Source organism: Girardinichthys multiradiatus, chromosome 10, assembly GCF_021462225.1.
Source record: "Girardinichthys multiradiatus isolate DD_20200921_A chromosome 10, DD_fGirMul_XY1, whole genome shotgun sequence".
NCBI classification, from domain to species: Eukaryota; Metazoa; Chordata; class Actinopteri; order Cyprinodontiformes; family Goodeidae; genus Girardinichthys; species Girardinichthys multiradiatus.
In genome coordinates, this window is record NC_061803.1 from 34,489,394 (window position 1) to 34,507,596 (window position 18,203).

An 18,203-nucleotide genomic window follows, 5' to 3' on the forward strand; every position below is an offset into this window, starting at 1 on the left:
ACTCTGGGAACAGCCTATTCGTTCAGAAATTTCTTTCTGTGTCTTATCCTCTTGCTTGAGGGTGTCAATAGTGGCCTTCTGGACAGTCAGGTCGGCAGTCTTACCCATGATTGGGGTTTTGAGTGATGAACCAGGCTGGGAGTTTTAAAGGCCTCAGGAATCTTTTCCAGGTGTTTAGAGTTAACTCGTTGATTCAGATGATTAGGTTCATAGCTCGTTTAGAAACCCTTTTAATGATATGCTAATTTAGTGAGATAGGAATTTTGGGTTTTCATGAGCTGTATGCCAAAATCATCCGTATTAAGACAATAACAGACCTGAAATATTTCAGTTAGTGTGCAATGAATCTAAAATATATGAATGTTAAATTTTCATCATGACATTATGGAAAATAATGAACTTTATCACAATATGCTAATATTTTGAGAAGGACCTGTAAATACCTCGATCTTCACCTGGACAACAGACTAGAGTGGAGATGCAACTGTGAAGCCAACTACAAGAAGGGACAGAGCAGACTGTACTTCTTGAGGAAGCTTAGGTCCTTTGGTGTTTGCAGCAAGATGCTCCATATCTTCTTTAAGTCTGTTGTGGAAAGTGTGATCTCTTCTGCAATCATCTGCTGGGGAAGCAGCATCAGAGCCAGGGACTTAAAAAAGCTCAACAAGCTGATAAAGAAGGCTGGCTCTGTTCTGGGGACTCCTCTGGAACCTCTGGAGATCATTGTGCCAAGAAGGATTCTTCATAAAATGAAGAACATTATGGAGAACCCTGAGCATCCTCTTCATGAGACTGTCCTACAACAACAGAGTATCTTCAGTCAGAGGCTTCTCCAGATCTGCTGTAAGACAGGAGATCCTTCCTGCCCACAGTCATCAGAATCTACAACGGCTCTTTGAAGAAACCCTCATAATGAGCTACAACAACATTTAATTTCCATTTGGGATTAATAAAGTATTTCTGAATTGAATTTCCCCAAAATGTTCGCCAATTATCAATGTAGCCCACATCGTTTTCTGGACACTACCTAGACAGCCAGCGGTTGAATGACAGCATGCGGCTAAACATGTCGTCACTGGTCAGATCAGGGAGGGGACCAGAGAAAATTACGGAGTCCGACATTGTTTTGGCAAACTTACACACCGAAGCAACACTAACTTTGATGACCTCCGATTGACATAACCGGGTGTCATTACCGCCAGGGTGGATAACAATCTTACTGTATTTACGCTGATCCTTAGCCGGGAGTTTTAGGTAGGATTTGATGTCGCACGTTCTGGCCCCTGGCAGACATTTGACTATGGTCGCTGGTGTCTCTAGTGCCATGTTTCTGACTATGGAGCTGCCAATTACCAGAGTTGGCTTCTCAGCGGGTGTGTCGCTGAGCGGAGAAAATCTGTAAGAAACGCAGACGGGTTGGTGGTGACCTGTGGGCTGGGATCTAGGACTATGCTTTCTACGTACTGTCACCCAGCCGGCCTGAGGCCCCGGCTGCGCGGGCTCTGCTGGAGGACTGCTACGGGGAGCTACCCTCGGTGGCTCCGCGCGGATTAAGGGGCCTCGGCTATCTGCTGGTTTTTCAACAGCGCGAAGCCGGGCCTCCAATTCCGACACCCTCGCCTCCAAAGTTACAAAAATGCTACATTTATTACACGCACCATTATCACTAAAGGAGGCATAGGAGTAACTGAACATCTGACACAGAGAGCAGGAGAGAGGAGGAGACTCAGGGAGAGAAACAGCAGAACGGGTAGCCATGGTGGAGCTAAAGCTAACGCTAAGCTAGCGACCCCTTACCACTACAAGAAAAAAAACGTGTAAAACACAGAGAGTCCCCAAACGTTAAATGCAGCAACAGAAAGTATGTGTTTTAACGTGCTTATGTATTAGAACAAGTAAGAGGTATCACAGTAGAGAGAAATCAGATCAAACGAGAGAGCCTTCACACACCAAACAATCCACCGAGTGTAGCAGCGAAAACAGGAAATGACGAATACGCCTTACCACGCCTGTCCAGCAGAGGCAGTCTGAACACAGAAAGTGTGAAAGACCGGTGAAAAGTACTATATAAATAAATCAGAACTCCTGTCCAGGGTGTACCCTGCCTCTCGCCCATAGACTACTGGAGATAGGCACCAGCTCCCCCGCGAACCACTATGGAATAAGCGGTAGAAAATGACTGACTGACTGACTAAATCAGAACTCAATAAAAATAACACAACAAGCAAATGGATTGTTTTAAACAGCATAATTATTAAGGGAAGGAAAAGCAAAAATTATCCTTTGTATTTTCTCAAAAATGGAAACAGTAAAATATAAATCAAATATTCAATGAATTCTTTGCAAATGTTGGACCAAAACCATCAGAGGCAATAAATGCTGAAAGGAAAACGGATGCACCAGATAATGTTGAGTGAAAGAGCAGTTTAATGTTTTGAGATCAGATGAAGAAAATGATACACAATATACAGTATTGGGATGGTCTGAAGAAAACTACCACAGACTGGAAAGCAATCACATTAAAGGCCTGTATCGATACCTTTCCAGTTTCAAAAATATTCGAGAAACTTATCATAAATTAGTTTGACAGTTTAATAGAGAAACACAAGTTGTTAACAGATCACCAGATTAACAGCCTTGGCCCTGATTGACCTAGTAGGTGAAGTTACAGATAGATTGACAAGAAAGGTTTGCAGTAGGACTGTTTTTAGATCTGAAGATAGCATTTGACTCTGTCAATTAGGACACCAGCTTAGAAAAATGCATGGTAAAAGTACGGTTTCCAATTAGTTTTTCTGGACTGGTTAAAAATCTAAATAAACAACAATATGTATTAACCAGTACAAATATAAATTTATGGATTTTACATGTGGTGTACCTCAAGGGCCAAGTCTAGGGCCAAAAATGTTCATTAAGTATATTAATGGTATATATATAAAGTATCAGAGAGCTTAAAATTTGTGTTATTTGCAGATGTCCGTTCTGGTTTCAAACTGCAGCAGCTTTTAGAGGTGGTCGCAAAAGAAATGAAAAAGATTAAAACATTTTGTCTTTCAGCTTTAAAATTAAAGACAGAAAACGTCATCAAAACTCCATGCTGAGTGAATGAGCTGATGAAATGATGAATCAGGAAACCTGATTGTTATCTGATTGTTATGATGCTATTTTTTGTTGAATACTTTACATTAAAGGTTAAATTCCGACAAACAGATTCAAACTGTATATCTGGATGTTAGTTGACATTTGGTTCCACTAAACCTGTGATGATCTCCTAAACACCAGCCAGCTATATGAAAGATCATGTCATTATTTGTTGACTTTCACATGAGAACAAGCTGAGATTAGTCCTTCAACTCTCTGACATCCCATCACTAAAATTAATCCTGACTTGGTACACAGCCTCTGAGGACGCACAAAACACAAAAATTATGAAAGAAGCTGTTTGAGGATACAGATGTGGTTTTCTCGCAGGGAGGTGGTGGTCATTGGACAGGAGGCAAGGTACACCCTTGCCAGGTCGCCAGTCTATCACAGTGTTCTGGGAATGTGTAACATAATTTCAAATAAAACAGGCAGGGCTGTATCTCTGTGTGGCTTCAGGAAGGTCTGGAAATATCCTCAGATGGGAATCACTGTGTACATTGTATAAACTAATGATGTAATTTCTATGGCTTGGTGTATACAGTGTGTGTGTGTGTGTGTGTGTGTGTCGGTATGTGCGAACACGCTCCAAGTCCATATCAGGAGGGAAGAGCAGTGGCTCTCAGGCCGGCTGTAAAGAGCAGTAAATTAAACCACTTTGGGTTCAGTTCATCAGTCAGCTTCAGAAAATGTTCAAGCTCTTTCCTCACTACTGGAACAGCAGAGTTACACTCACAGCCTCCTTTATTTATTGCCGCTGTGGCTTCTTTGTTTTCTTGGTTATTGTTTTCAGTTTTAGTCTTTCTTTTCCTCTTTTTTACAGTTTATTAGTCTTCCTTACTTAAATTTCTACTAGTTTAGCTGAATGTTACTAGCCTAGTTAAAGAGTTTGTTAATTAAAGTTTGGTAACCTGAAATTGAATTATTTTGTTAATAATAACAATAATTAGTTAATAATGTTTATTTTATATAAATGTGTAGGGCATACTGTTTGAGAACACCAGTGCTTCATCTACTGTTCTATAAAACTCACTCATTGGGCAATACCTGACAGACTGAAAGTTGGCTAAAATTTAAGTATTCTATCTGTGTGTAACCCTCTCTCTCTCTCTCTCTCTCTACATATATATATAGCCAAACCTTTGGTCACTCATGCCAATGCCAAACGTCGGTTTCAATGGTGCAAAGAGCGCAAATCTTGGACTGTGGACAATGTGAAACATGTATTGTTCTCTGATGAGTCCACCTTTACTGTTTTCCCCACATCCGGGAGAGTTATGGTGTGGAGAAGCCCCAAAGAAGCGTACCACCCAGACTGTTGCATGCCCAGAGTGAAGCATGGGGGTGGATCAGTGATGGTTTGGGCTGCCATATCATGGCATTCCCTTGGCCCAATTCTTGTACTAGATGGGCCAAGGACTACCAAACCATTCTTGAGGACCATGCGCATCCAATGGTTCAAAATTGTATCCTGAAGGCGGTGCCGTGTATCAGGATGACAATGCACCAATACACACAGCAACACTGGTGAAAGATTGGTTTGATGAATATGAAAGTGAAGTTGAACATCTCCCATGGCCTGCACAATCACCAGATCTAAATATTATTGAGCCACTTTGGGGTGTTTTGGAGGAGCGAGTCAGGAAACGTTTTCCTCCACCAGTATCACGTAGTGACCTGGCCACTATCCTGAAAGAAGAATGTCTTAAAATCCCTCTGACCACTGTGCAGGACTTGTATATGTCATTCCCAAGATGAATTGATGCTGGATTGGCCACAAAAGGAGGCCCTACACCATACTAATAAATTATTGTGGTCTAAAACCAGGTGTTTCAGTGTCATTGTCCAACCCCTGTATATATATGTATATATATAGGTCACTGTACAAATGAAAACAAAGCCCCTGGTGTAGTATATCTCTAATTAAATAATAGATGACTCAGAATATTTCATATTTCAGTGAAAATATGCCACAAAAAGAGAATCTAAGTAAGAAGAAAGATGGAAAAGATATGACTACCTGAACAGATGTTTAAACAAAGCACAGTTAGCAAAGATGAGATGCAGTTCTAAAACTTACATATTGTAAAATAGTCTTTGAGGATTTTATATAATTTCAGTTTTAATATTCTAGGACAAGTATTCTGTTTTCTTACGCTGTAGAGAATTGTCATTATTTCCAAAATGTGAGTTACTCCAGAGCAGATTTTTAGTGTGTGTAAAGGCCCAGAGGTGTGGTAATGGTAAAAAGATGTGGCAAGTAATTTGTTACTTTTCTCAGTACTGCATACATTTTTCATACATTTTTCCTGCTTCCTCTCTTTTCCATGATAAATATTCACAGGACTCGTTTTCAAGCATGAGTACTGACCATGAAGGGGTTTGTTAATGGGTTTGTATCAGTCCCTTTGGCAAAGTTCATTTCCACTCCTGTGAAGGAAGCATAATTCAGAAAAGTCCATCAGAGTTTTCAGAGCAACACATGTTGCGTTCAAGGCGATATCTTTTCCAGGGACATCCTTGGCTTGGCTGTGTCAGAGTATCAGAGTACTATAACCAGTATCAGAGTATTAAAGTACAATAAGCCCCATGAGAGTACTAAAACTCATATAAAATATTAGAGTACTATAACCCATTTCAGAGCATCAGAGTAATATAATCCATCACAGTAACAGAGTACTGTAATCTGCATACAGTGGCTTGCAAAAGTATTCATACCCCTTGAACTTTTCCACATATTGTCACATTACAACCACAAACATGAGAAAGACCAACATAAAGTGGTATATAATTTTGAAGTGGATTGAAAATAACACGTGATTTTGTTCTTTTACAAATAAAAAACTGAAAAGGCCATTGTGCAAAAGTATTCAGCCCCCCTGAGTCAATACTTTGTTGAACCACCTTTTGCTGCAATCACAGCAGCAAGTCTTATAAGGCATGTCTCTACCAGCTTTGTACGTCTATTGACTGAAATTTTTGTCCATTCTTCTTCGTAAAACACCTCAAGCTTAGTCAGATTAGATGGAGAGCGTTTGTGAACAGCAGTTTTCAGATCTTGCCACAGATTCTCGATTGGGTTTAGGTCTGGACTTTGACTAGGCCATTCTAACACATGAATATGTTTTGTTTTAAACCATTCCATTGTAGCCCTGGCTTTATATTTAGGGTTGTTGTCCTGCTGGAAGGTGAACCTCCGCCCCAGTCTCAAGTCATTTGCAGACTCCAACAGGTTTTCTTCCAAGATTGACCTGTATTTGGCTCCATCCATCTTCCCATTAACTCTGACCACCTTCCCTATCCCTGCTGAAGAGAAGCACCCCCAGAGCATAATGCTGCCACCACCATATGTGACAGTGGGGATGGTGTGTTCAGAGTGATGTTAGGTGTTAGTTCTCCGCCACTCATTGCGTTTTGCATTTTGGCCAAAAAGTTCAATTTTGGTCTCGTCTGACCAAAGCACCTTCTTCCACATGTTTGCTGTGTTCCCAACATGGCTTCTGGCAAACTGCAAACGGGACTTCTTATGGTTTGCTTTCAACAATGGCTTTCTTCTTGAAACTCTTCCATAAATACCATATTTGTGCAGTGCACGGCTAATAGTTGTCCTGTGGACAGATTCCCCCACCTGAGCTGTGGATCTCTGCAGTTCATCCAGAGTCACCATGGGCCTCTTGGCTGCATCTCTGATCAGTGCTCTCCTTGTTCGGTCCGTAAGTTTAGGTGGATGATCTTGTCTTGGTAGGTTTACAGTTGTGCCATAATCTTTCCATTTCCAGATGATGGATTGAACAGTGCTCTATGAGATTAAATCTTTTTATAGCCTAAACCTGCTTTAAACTTCTCCACAACTTTATCCCTGACCTGTCTGGTTTGTTTCTTGGACTTCATGATGCTGTTTGCTCCAATATTCTCTTAACCAACCTCTGAGGCCATCACAGAGCAGCTGTATTTGTACTGAGATTAGATTACACACAGCTGAACTCTATTTAGTCATTAGCAACCATCAGGCAACTTCTGAAGGCAATTGGTTGCAGTCAAAGTAAAAGAGGCTGAATACCTTTGCACACCGCACTTTTCAGTTCTTTATTTGTAAAGAATGTTTCAAATCATGTATAATTTTTATTCCACTTCACAATTGTTTACCAGTTTGTTGTTCTTTCACATAAAAATATATTTATGTTTGTGGATGTAATGTGTGATGTGACAATATGTGGAAACGTTAAAGGGGTATGAATACTTTTACAAGCCACTGTATATAGTATCAGAGTACCTTTCCTTGGCGCCCTACAGACTTCCTACTCAGCTGTTCCTGCCTCTTACAGGAATGCAGTGAATGATGGGAGAAAGTCCACAGATGCCATCAGCCGTCTGATTGGCCACTTCCCTCGGGCCCTGCCCTATAAGGAAAGGAGCCGAGGAGACAGTAAGGAGGAGGATGAAGAGGAGGAGGCCCTGGCCTTGTTTGGATGGAGGATGGATAGAGAAGGTGGAGGTTTGATAAACTGCGAGGCAGCTCCTCATACTCTCACTTCTGTCCTGCTCTGACTCCCACATCATCCCAGCAGGTCCTGCAGTGCCACGGTAAGACCTCCTCATCAACACCTCATCTGCACTCTTCTTTTTACAGTAGGAACACCTTATTAAAGATTCTATTCCTCCTCACCACCTCCATTCGGACTTATTGTTTCTTGTACTTTGTATTCACTTCTCTCTCCTACTTTATTTTATTGCTCTTTCACCTCCTCTCTCTTCTCTCCTATGTTTCCTGTTCCTATCAGTGATCAAACATCTCTCTTTAATTTCTCTCTTTATTGCTGCATCTGCTCCAAAAGCATCTCTTCTCCTTCAGTTACTACCTGGACACCCTCTCCTGTCAGAAAGAGGTTTCACCTCTTTAACTTCATCTCCTGTCAGTGAAAGCTTTGTCCTCCTTCACCTACTCTCCTACCAGTAAAAGACTGATCACCTATGTTTTCTCCTCCTGTGGTTGTCCTCTCTGCTCCTGCAGCGGGAAGATCATGTTCTCTGTGCTTAAACCTGTTTTTTTACTCGTGAAAAACTGTCCATCATCTCGGTGGGAGCGCCTTGTGTTTAGAAAACTAACAGAATTTACTCTTTCACCTCTGTGTCCTGAGCTCTGACTGACAGGCTATATGTCTGAAAAGCCTGATTCCTGCAGCAGATGTTCATACTCAGTTTAAATTGTCCATCACTGTAAAATGTTTTATTAACCAAACATGATGCCTTCAGGTGCAATCATTTAGACTGTATAATGTTCTTCATCAGGGTAAGCAGAGGAAAGAGTATTGGTGGGCTCAGCTCTAAGACAGACTGAAGGGTCCTGAGATCTGAGCCCATTTAATGTCGTTCAACTCTGTGTTACAATTGAAAAAAATCATCTTGGACGTGTCAAAACCTAAAAATTGTCCTACCGTTTGACTAAAATCCCCACCAGCAGAGGGCAGCTCTGAGAAATCCCACAGAACTGGTCATTAAGAAATAGTTTGAAATATGTAAAATGTTCTTATTTGGGATGTTCTGAGTCAACCTTAACAGAAGGATATAATTAATCCATCTGCTTTTTTTAAATCTATGATATAAATAATTTTAATCAAAGTTATCACAGCTGCTGAACCACCTTTAAACCAACCCACTGGTCCAGGACATCCTGACAGAAACTGAAAGAGAACATCAATCCAGTTCTGGAAAACCTTTTGAGCTAAAACAAAACTTCATAACATTTCTTTGATTCCTGTTGTATCGTTTCCAATTATCTGGGTGCTCTTCTTAATTGTTTATCTGGTGATTCCAGAATTTTTCCAACCACTATCCGCGATTCTGATTGACTCCTTACCTATAGGAGCTTTCCAGATGTGGATCGGAACTGAGTCCAACATCCAGCTGTGGTCTCCATCTCTGCTTCCAGAAAATATTCACTGAACATCTGGAAGTCACTTCTAGGAACATGTAGTCACTTTCATTGTTTGGAAGAACATTTAAAGTTATATTTCAAATGTGGCCACAATCAGAACTTTTACTAAGGCTGCTTCTGGACTAGGTTTTTGGGAGGTCCATTTTTAGGGTGTTTAAGTGATTCGTAGTTCAAGTTGATTTATAAATGACTAAATGTCATGGCATGAAGGAAGTTTCTGTACGTTCTGACCTAAATTCAGGTCAAATGCTTGATTAAAGCAAAAGTTTTTATTTTGGTTTTTATTTCTGTATCCACTGCTGATCTTGGATCAGTTAATTTTTCTGATCTTTGTTGTTCTGATGCTTTGACTTTGATGTTAAGTTTGATTTGGAAAAATAAAACTGAGGCACACAGATGAAACACATGAGCTCCCTGCAAAGTTAAAGCAGTTTCTACAGTCACTGTAAGCCAGATAACCCTTGACCTTAAAGGGTAAGCTGAGCCAAGCATCAGCTCCACATGCACACAGCTGAAATCTTCATCACATTCATACCTCTTATTACTGTCAGGTTTCAGCATGTATGCTGTTAATAAAGTTTAATTCAATTTAACAATTGAAATTCAGATTTTTACAGCGGCAATTCACAGCAGATGTCAAAACAAAAAAAGATCCAAGTGATGAAGAGAAATATATCCAATCATGTAAACATATTCAAAGTTAAATACATACAATTTAATTCATTCCTAAAATAATGTGGTCAAGCTCAGTTTATTATTTCAGTCGGTAAAGTTTTCTATCTAAGGAAACCCTGGCGTTTGCATCGAGTCAGCATTCACTCCTCCTGGATGAGTATCTAGCATCAGCAGACTGTCAATTCCATTGTTGTTAACTTTGCAGCAATCCCTCATACTGAGCATGTATCTAGCGACTGTGTAAAGAAAAACTTCCCTTTAACAGAAAAAACTTCCTGCAGACCCTGGATCAATGTAAGCAGGGTTGAAAAGATAGAGCATACACACATAAAGACACAGTTTTGTCCCAAAGCATCTCCTGCAGCAGAAGATGATATCCCAGATTCTGGGAAGTTGAATCAGCATAAGCATCTGCTGCAGAAAAGGGCTTACAGCTCAAAAAAATGCAGAAACTGTTTAACTGACTAAGATAATAGGAGGAGCAGAGGGGAGTGTCAGGCAGAGCTCAGGGCAAAGTTAACCCACAGAGGCCTATCCAGCAGCCAGAAACAGCAGAAATATTCAGTTCCTAGAGTTTATGACTAAATATGGAGCAAAGTGTTGTACACAGAGAGGAAGATGAGGAGAGATGAGGAAGGACAGATGGAGTGGGCTGGGCAAGGCAGAGCCAACAAAGGGAGAGAGAGAGAGAACATACCAAACACAGGGAGGATTCTACTCATGACCGAAATAGGAAGTTTTCTCTGAGTAGGTCATGTGACCACCTCTCAGCTCCAGTTTTGGTGATACTACACTACTCTGACGGACTTCATTCAGACCTTCTCCCTCTGAGGTGTTTTTGATGTAAAAATATAATTTTAGAAGAAATTTGGTTAATCTGGGTGCTGATGCTTAAGTTTCTACCTCTGGAATATTTTTTAATGTTTCAACTTTTATAACGTTTATCCTTGTCCTCCAAGTTTCTACTTGATCTTTCAGAAAACCGAGCTTTAGAGCAGGATCCCAAAAACTCATTAATCAATAATTAATAACCACGATTACTAAGCAGTGATATTACTCTATCTATTCAACATGTTTAACCTTTCAACACTCCAAGATGAATTTGAAATTATTTCTAAAATAATTTGTGGAAATTAAATAAATGTCAATGAGCTTTAAATTGAGTCAATGAAGCAGCTGTAAATTCAACAACTAATTTATGTTTATGTTTTAAATTTCAAATAAATGTTTTATTTGAATCATATTTAGGTTGCTAAGTTTCATTCAACTACAAGCTGAGCAAGCCGTTGATGATAATTGCTCTGATGTTTTGTTTTATTTAAATAAAAGCTGAACTGTTACAGCCGCTGACCAATTACATCTCTCTTCATCAGTGCGAGTCGCTCTTGTAGGTCTGCAGCTTGTCCACAGCGCCCCCTGCAGTCATGTGTGATGATGAAGAGAGCACCGCTCTGGTCTGTGATAATGGATCTGGTCTGTGTAAGGCCGGATTCGCTGGAGACGACGCTCCCAGAGCTGTCTTCCCCTCCATCGTGGGCCGGCCCAGGCACCAGGTGACTGCTGATTGGTCCACGTTCACACCAGTCCTTCACAATGAAACTGTGAACTGACAGATTGTGTGTATATGTGTCAGGGAGTGATGGTGGGAATGGGACAGAAGGACAGCTATGTGGGAGACGAGGCTCAAAGCAAGAGAGGAATCCTCACCCTGAAGTATCCCATCGAACATGGAATCATCACCAACTGGGACGACATGGAGAAGGTCTGATACACACACAGACGTGCACACACACACCTGTGACACCTCCTGATCTGCTCCTGCTCTCTGATTGGTCAGATCTGGCATCACTCATTCTACAACGAACTGCGAGTGGCTCCAGAAGAACATCCCACCCTGCTGACCGAGGCTCCGCTCAACCCCAAAGCCAACCGAGAGAAGATGACTCAGGTAGAAGAAGCACTGTGCACAGTCAAATTAAGTTCAACCAGATCCAGAGACACTGGTTCCTGCAAAACCCACAGGTTCTGAAGGAGGTCCTGATAAATCTTTGTAATGTCTGTCTATCCTGTTGTAAAGTGACAGACTGAAGCAGCAGGTTCCTGCAGACGCTTAAGTGTCCTGCAGCTTTTTTGCTGATATAATCTGAACTAACAACCTGTGAAGTGTTTAATCACACATACCTGGTCATGTTACTGCACAGAGACATGTCAGAGCAAACAGGAACCGACAGGAGGCAGGAAGGTTTGGTGGTGCTGAGCAGAGAGCATTCCTCAGTGCTCTGCAGAAGGTTGCATCTCCTGCATCCACGTCTTCTCCCACAGCTCCCAGTCACATGTTGGCTTTCAGTTACGTTTTATTGAATAGGTCCTGAGTGGTTCTTACACACCTACTATAAAGTTCATGGAGTAGTGACAGCAGCACAGCGCAGCAGTTTCTGTTCCAACTAACTGTCATCACCATCAGAGCTGATGATGATGATGACCACAGAGTCAACAAGGATGTTGTGATAGTGTCTCTCTAGAGTGGGTGCTGACTGAGGAAAGCTGAGATTTTTATTCAAAACATCTTAAACGTGAGTCCATGTGGCTCAATGAGAAGTTGTTCCTCTATGGTTAGATCAGAAGATGAAAACTAAAAGAGACCATGAACCCAGCTTTAATCGTGAAATCCCAAATCTCTTGCAACCTTTCTGTGAGGAACTGTTTTAAATCAGTTCATTGATTTTCTCAAGCTGAAGATCCACTAAATATCAATAATCCTAACAGATTTAGACTGTCATAAACACCATTTTTGGGGCAAATCAGAGTTATCTCTGTTTTCGGAAAATGTTATATTACAAAAATCTCCTTGCCCCAGGTTTTTATGGAATATGTTGCAGCATGGAGCTCAGGAATTCATGAAAAGATGCAAGGAATCTGAGGAGATGAAGCACATCTTTGCTTCGAGTTACAGTTGAAGGATGAATGAAGTGACTCTGATGGTACTCTGTTAATATCTGTGTTCAGATCATGTTCGAGACTTTTAATGTTCCTGCCATGTACGTGGCCATCCAGGCAGTCCTGTCGCTGTATGCCTCTGGACGCACCACAGGTTGGACCTCTTCCTCCTCCTTTAGAACTCATGGATATTTCCTTAAAAGCAGTATTAAACATGTCTGATACAAAGCAAAGGTTGAAACCAGCTGAGGGACACCTCCTCTCTGTCCTCCAGGTATTGTCCTGGACTCAGGTGATGGTGTCACCCACAACGTCCCAATCTATGAGGGCTACGCACTCCCGCATGCCATCATGAGGTTGGACCTGGCTGGCCGTGACCTCACAGACTACCTCATGAAGATCCTAACTGAGCGAGGCTACAGCTTTGTTACCACAGGTATACCCCCACACTGACACACCTGAACTTGCCCTTTGACAAACATCTTTCACCCTGATACTTGGACATGCCCTCATCACGCTAACAAGTCTGATCCTATGTGTCCGTCTGTCCTGCAGCTGAGAGGGAGATCGTGCGCGACATTAAGGAGAAGCTGTGCTACGTGGCTTTGGACTTCGAGAATGAGATGGCGACAGCGGCTACTTCTTCTTCTCTGGAGAAGAGCTATGAGCTTCCTGACGGTCAGGTGATCACCATCGGCAATGAGAGGTTTCGCTGCCCAGAGACACTCTTCCAGCCATCCTTCATTGGTCAGTCACCAATGTCATCATTCATACTAGTTGTTTATTTGTCTTTCCACCGCTTACCTGACAATTGATAAACTGGTACAGCTGTTTTGGTAAATGGATTAGGACACAGCTACACATTGGTACTTTAATCTTCCTGCAGGTATGGAGTCAGCTGGAATCCATGAGACAACCTACAACAGTATCATGAAGTGTGATATTGACATTCGTAAAGACTTGTATGCCAACAATGTGCTGTCAGGCGGAACCACCATGTACCCTGGCATTGCTGATAGGATGCAAAAGGAGATCACAGCACTAGCTCCCAGCACTATGAAAATAAAGGTCAGCTCTAAGTTTATCATCAATCCCAGATTCCAGGATGAGTTGAAGCTTTTTAAAGTGACAGAATGAGGATACGTTCAGTTTTTAGCTTCCTTTTGACCAGAGCCAGTTATCTGGTGTACTTGTTAGCAGTACTTAAAAGAAAATCTCTTTATGGGTTTAAAGGACAGAAGAGCCCTGTGGAACTCCAAATGTAATTCAAATAGTTGTTTGTCCTATTGTTTGGAAAAATAGTTGAGATATAATTAAAGGTAATAAGCACCATGTATACATTTCATTTAACCCTGTCCCTCAGATCATCGCCCCTCCTGAGAGGAAGTACTCTGTGTGGATCGGCGGTTCCATCCTGGCCTCCCTTTCCACCTTCCAGCAGATGTGGATCAGTAAGCAGGAGTACGACGAGGCTGGACCCTCCATTGTCCACCGCAAGTGCTTCTAAAGAACCCACCCCCTTCTCCAGGTCTATGTGCTTTGCAGCCTCCCCGCTGTTTCCAGCTTCAGCACTGTCTTTATTTTAACCTGCACTGAGCACCAGTTACTACCCCCAAGGACCAGCAGCAGGAGCTCCTGACAGAAAGAGGTTGAGAGATGCTGAAAGCTCCTGGCTGGGTCAGCAGTTAATAGGGAATTGATGTTGGGTTTAATGTTGGACTTTTTTCGTCAAATTAGTAAAAATACCCCCATCTGCTCACCTTCAAACTGTGAATCTGCTATTTTGCCCTCCCTCTGCAACACCGTCCCTCACTCCAGTTGTGGCCCACCCATTCCTCCTCCATGTTGATTCTGTTTTTGTTTAGAAATAAAGCTTGACTGTTACCAGGGAGCAGAGCACACATGCACTGCATTACGATGTCACAGTGTGTACGACAGGTGATCAGGAGGCGTGGCCTCACTTATGGTGAGTAAGCACCGTGGGCATGACCGTCCAGAAAGAAATAAAGAGCTCCAATAAAACACAAACTGTTGTTAATGTCTTTTATGTAACTGTTGATACTCTTTGTTGTCATAGCAACCAGTTTTAAAGGCAGGTAGGTCTTCACCTTTGTTGTGCAACTACAGGTCCTTCTCAAAACATTAGCATATTGTGATAAAGTTCATTATTTTCCATAATGTCATGATGAAAATTTAACATTCATATATTTTAGATTCATTGCACACTAACTGAAATATTTCAGGTCTTTTATTGTCTTAATACAGATGATTTTGGCATACAGCTCATGAAAACCCAAAATTCCTATCTCACAAAATTAGCATATCATTAAAAGGGTCTCTAAACGAGCTATGAACCTAATCATCTGAATCAACGAGTTAACTCTAAACACCTGCAAAAGATTCCTGAGGCCTTTAAAACTCCCAGCCTGGTTCATCACTCAAAACCCCAATCATGGGTAAGACTGCCGACCTGACTGCTGTCCAGAAGGCCACTATTGACACCCTCAAGCAACAGGGTAAGACACAGAAAGACATTTCTGAATGAATAGGCTGTTCCCAGAGTGCTGTATCAAGGCACCTCAGTGGGAAGTCTGTGGGAAGGAAAAAGTCTGGAGGAAAACGCTGCACAACGAGAAGAGGTGACCGGACCCTGAGGAAGATTGTGGAGAAGGGCCGATTCCAGACCTTGGGGGACCTGCGGAAGCAGTGGACTGAGCCTGGAGTAGAAACATCCAGAGCCACCGTGCACAGGCGTGTGCAGGAAATGGGCTACAGGTGCCGCATTCCCCAGGTCAAGCCACTTTTGAACCAGAAACAGCGGCAGAAGCGCCTGACCTGGGCTACAGAGAAGCAGCACTGGACTGTTGCTCAGTGGTCCAAAGTACTTTTTTCGGATGAAAGCAAATTCTGCATGTCATTCGGAAATCAAGGTGCCAGAGTCTGGAGGAAGACTGGGGAGAAGGAAATGCCAAAATGCCAGAAGTCCATTGTCAAGTACCCACAGTCAGTGATGGTCTGGGGTGCCGTGTCAGCTGCTGGTGTTGGTCCACTGTGTTTTATCAAGGGCAGGGTCAATGCAGCTAGCTATCAGGAGATTTTGGAGCACTTCATGCTTCCATCTGCTGAAAAGCTTTATGGAGATGAAGATTTCATTTTTCAGCACGACCTGGCACCTGCTCACAGTGCCAAAACCACTGGTAAATGGTTTACTGACCATGGTATCACTGTGCTCAATTGGCCTGCCAACTCTCCTGACCTGAACCCCATAGAGAATCTGTGGGATATTGTGAAGAGAACGTTGAGAGACTCAAGACCCAACACTCTGGATGAGCTAAAGGCCGCTATCGAAGCATCCTGGGCCTCCATAAGACCTCAGCAGTGCCACAGGCTGATTGCCTCCATGCCACGCCGCATTGAAGCAGTCATTTCTGCCAAAGGATTCCCGACCAAGTATTGAGTGCATAACTGTACATGATTATTTGAAGGTTGACGTTTTTTGTATTAAAAACACTTTTCTTTTATTGGTCGGATGAAATATGCTAATTTTGTGAGATAGGAATTTTGGGTTTTCATGAGCTGTATGCCAAAATCATCCGTATTAAGACAATAAAAGACCTGAAATATTTCAGTTAGTGTGCAATGAATCTAAAATATATGAATGTTAAATTTTCATCATGACATTATGGAAAATAATGAACTTTATCACAATATGCTAATTTTTTGAGAAGGACCTGTATATGTTTGGTTTGGCCATTAGCAACTAATAATCATAATTAACATTAATTATAATTGAATTACTAATAAAGTTAGAATATAAAATGTTTTGTCAGACTAAAAAAAAATTAGGCCACCACCTGATCAGGAATCATTATCTTAACATTCTGTTTGTCAGGGATTGTCCTGTGAATCCCAACCCAAAACGGTGCGCTATTATGGAACAAGAGATGAAAGAGCATTGGCTCTGCACACATAAAATAAATACACTTTCCAAAATATAAGAATTTATTAACAAAAACAATTCAATTTAAAATATTTTAGTCAACAAACTCTTTAGGCTAGTAACACTCAAACTACTAGGCAAAAAATGAAACCAAAGAAAATTAATAAACCATAAAAAAGCAACGGGGAAATACACCATAACCAATTAAATTATGCAATGATATCACAGTTGGGTGTGAATATGTTCGCGTAAGAACCGAGGTTTGTCTTGTGGAATTCGGAGTGAGGCCAGTTTAGTTTGAACAAAACTAAACTGGACTACTAAAATTTGTGGCGAGGAATGTTTATGCCTCTCACAACCTGGCGAAACAAAAAGGACAGTCGGCGCAAAGTTGTCCCCTAGTTAGCAGTTAAACTAAATGCGGAACCTAACCGTTACTGCCTGGTTGCTGTTTTTTGAGTAAGACTATAAGCGGTGTGGGTAGGTTCAACCACATCACCAATTACAACAAACACTGGAGGCCCTCAAGGCTGTGTGCTGAGTCCCCTCCTGTACACACTCCACACCAAGTCTTTCTCCCAGGACCATTTACTAAAAATACTCTGATGATGAAGCCATTCTTGTTCTCCCCACAGATGACTTCTCTGTTCTGGAATATAACAACACCATCAGCCACTTCACACACTGGTGTGAGAGTAATCACCTTCATCTCAATGTAACCAAAACAAAAGAACTAATAATCAGCCCTCCCATCCCTCAGCACCCAATGATTATCAATAACCAAACTGTGGAAAACGTTGACAACTTCAAATATAAAATTGGACAATAAACCCACATTTGATCAGCACATAATAGCCAATGTAGCTAGTTTTCAAAATTTCTGGTGACAAATACCCTACAATTCCTACACTTTATGCCATGGCATCATCGGACGAGGAAAGTGTAGAATGGTAATGACACTGCAGGTCCTTGTGACTGGTTGCTCAAGGGTGTCACATATAAAATGTGAAGACTTTGTCCCGCCAGCGGTTTCTTGTGTGACACTTTGTACATGATCGTAAAATTGAGCTTTGGATTTCAGCTATGACTCCACCATCCAGGGCTGTTCTGAAAGTAGGTTAATGTGGTGCATTTTGGGATTCAGAGTTTTACCAGTCTCTTTGTTTGTGTAGTCCAGATGTTCTCCATCCATGGCTGGCCCTAAAAACTGTAAAGAGCCTTTACATTATAAACTGGACTATAATGTTTTAACCAGTTTAGATGTGTTGGCTGCTGGGAATCATGTTTTTGCTGGTTATCATCAGACCTTTAAACAACCTGATATAGTCATTTATTGAATTAAATCAGAAACAGAATATGACAGGATGCAAAAAGCTGAAATTAACTTGAGATTTTAGTTTAGTTTTACTTTTCATCCTTTAAATATTACACAAATACTAATTAATACTAAAGCAGTACTGATGTTTTTATTACTTATAACTAGCTGACTTGTCTAAATTAATATTATTTGCAGTGAATCAATTAAGATGAGGCAGACATCCTGTCTACTTTTAAGGCTAGGCTTAAAACTTTCCT

At 41.4% G+C, this 18,203-nt stretch overlaps 1 protein-coding gene across 1 annotated transcript; it reads left to right on the plus strand.

The window, feature by feature from the left end:
- Window positions 1-7,572: 7,572 nt before the first annotated feature.
- Window positions 7,573-14,716, plus strand: acta2 (actin alpha 2, smooth muscle). The gene is made up of 9 exons (XM_047376713.1): window positions 7,573-7,725; window positions 11,125-11,304; window positions 11,385-11,513; window positions 11,589-11,699; window positions 12,758-12,842; window positions 12,963-13,124; window positions 13,244-13,435; window positions 13,575-13,756; window positions 14,052-14,716. The coding sequence occupies exons 2-9, from the start codon at window positions 11,176-11,178 to the stop codon at window positions 14,193-14,195; spliced, it is 1,134 nt and encodes a 377-aa protein (XP_047232669.1). The 5' UTR covers window positions 7,573-7,725; window positions 11,125-11,175; the 3' UTR covers window positions 14,196-14,716.
- The last annotated feature ends 3,487 nt before the right edge of the window (window positions 14,717-18,203 follow it).

Bases quoted from the DNA above. Each gene is read 5' to 3' on its own strand.
- acta2 (XM_047376713.1), top strand. From the start codon at position 11,176: ATGTGTGATGATGAAGAGAGCACCGCTCTGGTCTGTGATAATGGATCT. The intron at 11,305-11,384 runs GTGACTGCTGAT...TATATGTGTCAG, and splicing joins TGGGCCGGCCCAGGCACCAG to GGAGTGATGGTGGGAATGGG. The intron at 12,843-12,962 runs GTTGGACCTCTT...TCTGTCCTCCAG, and splicing joins TGCCTCTGGACGCACCACAG to GTATTGTCCTGGACTCAGGT.